Source organism: Salvelinus sp. IW2-2015, unplaced genomic scaffold (genome assembly GCF_002910315.2).
Source record: "Salvelinus sp. IW2-2015 unplaced genomic scaffold, ASM291031v2 Un_scaffold1668, whole genome shotgun sequence".
NCBI lineage: Eukaryota > Metazoa > Chordata > Actinopteri > Salmoniformes > Salmonidae > Salvelinus > Salvelinus sp. IW2-2015.
Window position 1 is genome coordinate 204163 of NW_019943072.1, and position 7862 is coordinate 212024.

The window sequence follows — 7862 nt, forward strand, 5'->3', positions numbered from 1 at the left end:
TCATTGAAAATAAGAATTTGTTCTTAACTGACTTGCCTAGTAAAATAAAGGTTAAATTAAAAAAAATTAAAAAAAACAACGACACATTTTAAAACATGGTTAAACAAAGACAACATTTCTGTATATTCATGACGTTGAATTAGCCATTAAGAAGAACAAAAATGAAAGACAAATTATCGCGTCTACATGGTTGTTGCAACGGCTTGTGTCGCCTACTGGTTAAATTCGTGTCTTTTCGCACGAATTAAGTAGCACAGAAATTCGTGTATTTTCGAACGAATTGAACCACCCCAAAACACCCCAAAAATATGCACAAAAACGCACAAAATCTGCTGAAATACATTTTGTACATATATGCGCGAATTGAATGTGAGACTGTGTTGCAATATCTGATAATCCTCTGTCGCATTGCAATAAATAGATTCTATTGATGCCTTGTTGTCCGATCTCTTCTCTGACACTTCACACCCGGCAGCAGACAAGACACAGAGGAAGTGACAGAGTAGATGGAGAGAGAGTAAAAAAGTAAAACATGGTTTACAAAGGATGTGCAGGTGAAAAGCCAGTGAAATTACTATTAAAACAATTGTTTACTTTTACACTTTTTACAAGCAGGACAGGATTAGAGCGGAGGGTAGACAAGAGATGGCAACAGACGACACAGAGAGTGATGGAGATAGGCGGAGGAGGGGTGAGCACACAGACTATTACCTAAAGCTGCTGTAAGGATTCTAATTACTGCACCGTGTGTGTTTGGATACTGTGGGATTCTTTAATCAGTTTGGCTCAATGGACAAATCAGTCTGTTTGAAGTTGTTGAGGGTTTTTTAGCAGTACAGTGTAGATCAAAGATCCATATCAAATTGTATTTGTCACATAAGCTGAATGCAACAGGTGTAGACCTTACTGTGAAATGCTTACTTACGAGCCCTTAACCAACAATGCAGTTTAAAAAAGTAAGACATTTGCTAAATGAACCTAAGTAAAAGTAAAGTTTTCCAGAATAGAGACCCACAATAGCTACTGTAATTGAGTACTGGCAGTGTCTGCTGTGGCAGGGGGAAGGTGCAAGTTAACTGAAATAAATTTGTACATTTAGCTGTTGAAATTCAAAGAAAATTGGCAGGGGAGAAGGCCCACGGACCCCTTCTATTAGCTTTGGGCTAAGCACCAATGTCACAATGTCTTCAAATCCTAGAAACGCCCCATGATGTTACCGTGGTTTGTAGTTGCATAAATTATGATCTTCTATTTAGACGATAATTCTTGGTTTTATTTCTCCATAGTTTAAAAACAACAAGAACATAAACCATATATAGTTTTCAAAACTATCCTGTGAATATCCTGGACTGTCAGTCCTTCTAGAATTTGATGGTTACCAGCCTCATCAAGAAACTAAGCTGTATGCCAAAACAAGAGGTTGCCGTTTTGCTGAAGAACAGATCCAGAGTGTAGAGAAACTTCTGTATTTTCTACTCACAATTGTAATATCTCCAATTTTTTCAGGTTGGTTCATTACTTAAGTCAACTCTTAAGGTGGATTGTTTAAGACTGCATTATTTCAACCAGAAACCCATCAACATGTACAGTGTCTTTATGTTTTGTTTGTGCAGTTGAAGTTTTTTTTTCCAAAGAAATAAGAGCACCAATCGTTAGGGCTCCAGAGACCTCTTCCTGTTCAGAAAGAACAACAAGACAAAGATGTGAGACGAGCTCAAGACTAGCGGACAAAAATGTGAGTGACTCAAATGTTTGCATAACATACTGTATCAGTGATATTTTACACAGGCTGCATTGTCTGGGCAATGAGAAAAAAAACAAAGATTTTATGTTGACGGCCAAATGATCTGTTGCAATTTTCTAATACTGGGGCTGATAAATAACCCCAGTTCTGATATGTTTACAGAACACTGAGTCATGTCTGACTTGGAGACCATCGAGCTAGCTGCTCTGGGCCGATAGAGGGCACACTGTTCTAGCACCATTGAGTTGGATAGAGGGCACACTGTTCTAGCAGGGGGAACACCATTGAGGGCTTTCACCATTTTAAAGTAGTTGCTATGGATTTAGGAAGAATCAGCAGGAGGGGTCAGCCAATGAATTGCACTTCTGAACAGACATTCCATAACTGCAGATGTCAGTAAATCACCAACCTTGGCTTTATACCTGTTCAGACTATACACACTCCACACAGTAGGTGGTGGTCTGCACCTTTTCCGTTTATTTACAAACTGCTAATACACTCATAGAAGTAGAAGACATTGGGGCCATAATTGTGAACGTAAGCAACCATTTACATTTAAACAGTTTCTCCAGCTCAAAATGCGTCTCAGCTAATTTAAATAGTTTATTTACTTGCACGTGACATAATGCTAAATTGCAGCTGGTCCCATCAGATAACATAACAGATAACAGCTAACCTCACAAGGTGGCAGGGATTTATAATCTGTCTGATCCATCTTGAGGACCAAGATTGAATTATGTAATCCTTCCTTAACCCAAAAGAAATATCTCCCAGTTGACTACTTCAAATGGTGAAAGTCCTGAATGGAGCTGCCCATGCTAAAACAGGCTTTTGGGCACTTAAGTCCTCTATGATGCTGTCACAGAATCAGCCATTGCAGAGAGAGATGAGCTTTCTGGTGCATCTCTATGGTTACCACAGAGTAAGAAAAGCTAGAGGATGCACTTGGGACAAAATACATTGTTTGCAGGTTGTTTTTAAAGTGTTCATATAGTAGTAATGCTGTCAATGGCAAAGATGGCACTCTTTTTAATGATGGAACTCTTTCTGATTCCAAATAGCACCTTTTATTTGGAACAAAGGTTCTATTTGACCTGAAAGAAGCTCCAGATAGAACCCATTTCCAGACTGGTTCAAATGGTGCTACAGAGAGCAGTCTTTACTTCTGAGGGTAGGAGGTGTAGGTTTTCTAACTATGGGTTGACACCTAGAATATTTACTTTGAGTTCAATATTTACCTTTAATTAGTTATTTGAATATAACCATGTCTACATATAGAAATATTTACACATGTACACGTTGGAGTATTATTTTCACAATAAATGTTCTTTGGTCATTCTCTTTAAACTGCAGGTATCACTCTCTGGGATTCTGAGGTGTTGCAGAAACACATCAATGTCCGTCCACAACCGAACACTGACTTCAAAATCATTGCTTCAGACTCAACTGAAGACAAGTCAGAAGCTTTGAATGTGTCTGCATCTCTTGAGGCCAGTTTTCTTGGTGGCTTAGTCAGTGTGAAGGGTTCTGCTGAATTCCTACATGACAAAAAGACCTCAAAGCGTCAGTCTAGGGTTTCTCTGCAGTACCGTACCACCACTCACTTCGAGCAGCTGACCATGGACCACCTGGGGGCAGGAAATGTGAAACACTGTAATGTCTTACTGGAGGGCTCTGCAACCCATGTGGTGACTGGCCTGCTCTACGGAGCACAGGCCCTTTTCGTTTTTGACCAAGAGGTTTCCTCAGGAGAAAACCACCAGGACATCCCTGTCACATTTGAAGATACCATCAAGGTGTATGCTGGCCTGCCACGTCTGCTAGGGGATAACGGAGAACATGCCGTGCCCATGACCGTCTAGCTCTATCCTCTCAAGAACCTGGACTCTGCTGCTGCCCAGCTAGTCAGGCAGATCAGTGTTCACCTGGTGCGTCGCGCACAGCGAATCTTGGACGGACTGGACAATACTGATGTACAATGCCAGGACATGATGAAGGAAGCCATGGCTATCAAGTTCCCTGAAATCAAAGCCAAGCTCAACAAGATCAGGGACTTGTGCTCAGAGTACAAGCAGGTGTTCCAGAAAGGTCTCTGCAAGGTTCTTCCCAACATAAGAGGAGGAGGAATGGAGGAGGAAGAGCTGATTAAAATGCTCAACAGCAAAGAACGTTCTCCATTCCAGAATGACCTCATGATCACGTACCTGGACGACAGAGAGAGAGAGATGAATGTTGTCAGCTCTTACCTTGACATAATGAAAGAGGTACAAGTTGTGTACTCAAGCAGTGAATTGGATGGAGTTGTGCTTGATCAAGCTAATGATTATGTCGTGTGTTTTGCATTTTCTATTTGAAGGAGAAAGAGGAGTATCTGGTAGTCTTGGAGAACTACTTGCTGGAAGAATCTAAGTGATTTTTCACTGATACCTTACAACCCCAACGCAGCCGGGAAGACTACGGCAGAAAAGTGGTTTCGCTCTTGGAAGGTAATGACCCTAACCAGGCAAACCATACATCGGTTCCTAGACTTCAAAGAGTCAAACAAAGGCAGCGAATCTTGCATTCTGCATTGCATCAATTCCAAACAAACACCTCACTGCGTCCTCCATCCATGTCTATTTTAAGAGGGACACATTTGAGTCCACAGTTTGAGCTGCCTTCAAAGCCAGGTGTTCCCACCATCAAGAGTCTGGAGCATGACTGTGTCCACTTGCAAGTAAACCCTCCAGACCTTGGTGTTACCTCTGTGGAGTCGTACCAGGTTTTGTACCAGGCTGAGCAGGCTGACTCTGAGTGGACCGAGGTCAAATCCGATGCTGCAATTAAACAGGTCACCATCAGTCGTTTGGACCCTTACAAAAAGTACTGCTTTAGCTGCAAGGCGGTGTGTAGACCTGGTGTGAGCCTCTCCAGTGACTGGACAGAATACTGCAGGACCCGCCCATGTAGCCCCCTGGACCACCCACAGAGAAGAGGATAGAATCAGGTAGTGTCTGTGTGAACTGGGACATTCCTACCATGGTGGGAGATGATGTTGAAGTCATTGGTTATGTGGTTGAAAACAGAAAGAGTGTAAAGACTATAGACAATCAGATGTGGCACACCATCAAAAGCACCACTTGAGAGAGTACACTGGAAGGACTAGAGGCTGACACTGCATACAGCATCAGAGTCTCTGCTAACTGTGGTGAAGCAGGGAATAGTGAACTCAGTCCTGAGACTGTGCTGACTACCCTTAGGGTCTCTGATCTCCAACCGAAGACGAGCAAATCAACAGGAGCAAAAAGTGAGGAATTCCTCAAAAAATCCCAGAAGGTGGCAAAGGGAAACCCCTCAATCCATTGGCTGAATCTGGAACAGAAGTTGGGTGTAAAGGACAGTTTTGACCAGTACAGATTTGGGAAGAAAGTTGAGCAAGGGAATAACAAGGTGATATTGCTTCTGGGGGCCACAGGTGCAGGAAAAACTGGTTAATGTCATGATAAACTACATTGTCGGGGTAAAGTGGGAAGACTGTTACCCCTTTAAGCTCATCCATGAGGTGACCAACAGGTCACAGGCTGAGAGCCAGACTGTGGTTGTGACATCATACGAGCTCTACAACCAGCCAGGCTTTCAGATTCCTTATTCTCTGACCATCACTGACACACCAGGGTTCGGAGACACCAGTGGAATGGCTCATGATAAATTGGTCACCCAAAAGGTGAAGGATTTCTTGTGTCATCCTTTAGGGATTAATCACATTGATGCAGTCTGCTTTGTAGTGCAGGCACCACTTGTTCGTCTCAGTCCTTCCCAGAGATGCATCTTTGATTCCATCCTGTCCATCTTTGGAAAGGATGTTGCTGAAGACATATATATCCACTGCATACTTCTTAGCGGTGTAATTGACATGACGAAGGAGCTATTGAAATTTGAAAAATTGGAATTGACACTATGTTGACGGTCCCTAACTGCTGTTGGTGAACGTAAGGAAAACTACACTATACAACCTGAATCTGTCTTTACCTCGTTATTAAATTGCCGCGAGTCGCTCCGGCCGCCCAGAGTGGCTCGCTTGTGGGTGTAATTTAGCAGACGCACATATCCAAAGGGACTTACAGTAGTGACTGCAAACATTTTCGTACTGGTCCCCCGTGGGAATTGAACCCACAACCCTGACGTTGCATGCGCCATGCTCTACAAACTGAGCTACACGGGAGGAATCACAGTGTGCTTCTCCATCGGTATAAAACCGAGTCCTGCCCCTGTCTGCCACAGATGGAGCTGACTGAGAGGGAGAGTGAGATGAGTGAAGACCAGGACTCGCTGTATGAACCTGAGATGGAGATGAGTGAAGACCAGGACTCGCTGTATGAACCTGAGATGGAGATGAGTGAAGACCAGGACTCGCTGTATGAACCTGAGAGGGAGATGAGTGAAGACCAGGACTCGCTGTATGAACCTGAGATGGAGATGAGTGAAGACCAGGACTCACTGTACGAACCTGAGAGGGAGATGAGTGAAGACCAGGACTCGCTGTACGAACCTGAGAGGGAGATGAGTGAAGACCAGGACTCGCTGTATGAACTGTATGAACCTGAGAGCTCAGAATCACAATCATCACAGTCCAAGAGATACTATCAAAGAGTGTGTGTGTAAGATCCTAGATACATAGTCTTTGATAGCAAGCTGAAGGAGTTGTTCAATGTCTGCCATGAGCCAGGATGTCGAGCAGGTTTCATCGGTTCATCACTGAAAATAAATGGTTTTGCCATCACCATGGAGACAGTGTGTTGTGGGCCACATGAGGAAGTGGGAGTCCCAGACCAGAGTGGGAAAGTTGTTTACAGGGAATCTGTTGGTCTGACTTACTGGCGGCTCCATCTCCACATTTGTGGAAACATGTCACTTCCTCAGCTTGGTGTCCATGTCGCTGCGACAGTTCGCCAACACACAGCGCCACTACATTGTGCCAGAGGTGAACCACATGCGGACCCAGCACACAGTGACAATTGGTGACAGTCCACTGATTTTTTTTTCTGGAGATGCATGCTGTGATTGGCCAGGCCACTGTGCCTCCTTTGCCTCTTACACCATCCTGGACTCTGCTTCCCACCTGATCCTACCACAAAAACTGCATGTGACCGAAGTGAAGAACAGCTACTGGTTGGAGACGGAGGGATTAGAGAGATGTGTGCAACACATTGAGGTAAGCTATAGCCTAACCTATATTCTGTAGCTAGCCTAAAGGTTGAAAGTGTGTATTTGGTGGATGTATGAAGAGGACGTAGGTACCTTTTTTAGGATAATAATGAAATAATTATTACTAACAGGCCCATGGATGCAGTATTGAAACCTGGCCACTGACAGTCATCCAAGTGTGAGGGTTCACTTGAGGGACTCACCTGCTGATATCTGGCATGAGTATGACCTGTGGCACATTGCCAAAGGTGTCAGGACACAGCTGGGGGCTGTCAGGAAGTATACTGTCATATATTTTGTATGATTATTATGAATCAAAATTGGGGTGTCATGTATTCCCTGTGTCTCAGGTACTGCCATTGGTGAGGGCATTAATGCACCACTTGTGGTACTGACATCATGAATGAACACCAGTGGATCACCACAGTTCACGACATCACGTATGGACACCAGTGGATCACCACAGCTCACCACATCACGAATGGACACCAGTGGATCACCACAGTTCACCACATCACGAATGGACACCGGTGGATCACCACAGTTCACCACATCACGAATGGACACCAGTGGATCACCACAGTTCACCACATCACGAATGGACACCAGTGGATCACCACAGTTCACCACATCACGAATCAAATGTATTTATTTATATAGCCCTTCTTACATCAGCTGATATCTCAAAGTGCTGTACAGAAACCCAGCCTAAAACCCCAAACAGCAAGCAATGCAGGTGTAGAAGCCCGGTGGCTAGGAAAAACTCCATAGAAAGGCCAAAACCTAGGAAGAAACCTAGAGAGGAACCAGGCTATGAGGGGTGGCCATTCCTCTTCTGGCTGTGCCGGGTGGAGATTATAACATAACATGGCCAAGATGTTCAAATGTTCATAGATGACCAGCAGGGTCAAATAATAATAAACTGGAGCAGCAG

At 43.9% G+C, this 7862-nt stretch overlaps 1 protein-coding gene across 1 annotated transcript; it reads left to right on the plus strand.

The window, feature by feature from the left end:
* The first annotated feature begins 645 nt into the window (after positions 1-645).
* LOC139024574 (stonustoxin subunit beta-like) lies at positions 646-4248 on the plus strand. Its single transcript, XM_070439460.1, has 3 exons — positions 646-691; positions 3098-3576; positions 3607-4248. Exons 1-3 carry the CDS (start codon positions 646-648, stop codon positions 4096-4098), a joined length of 1017 nt encoding a protein of 338 aa, XP_070295561.1. The 3' UTR covers positions 4099-4248.
* The last annotated feature ends 3614 nt before the right edge of the window (positions 4249-7862 follow it).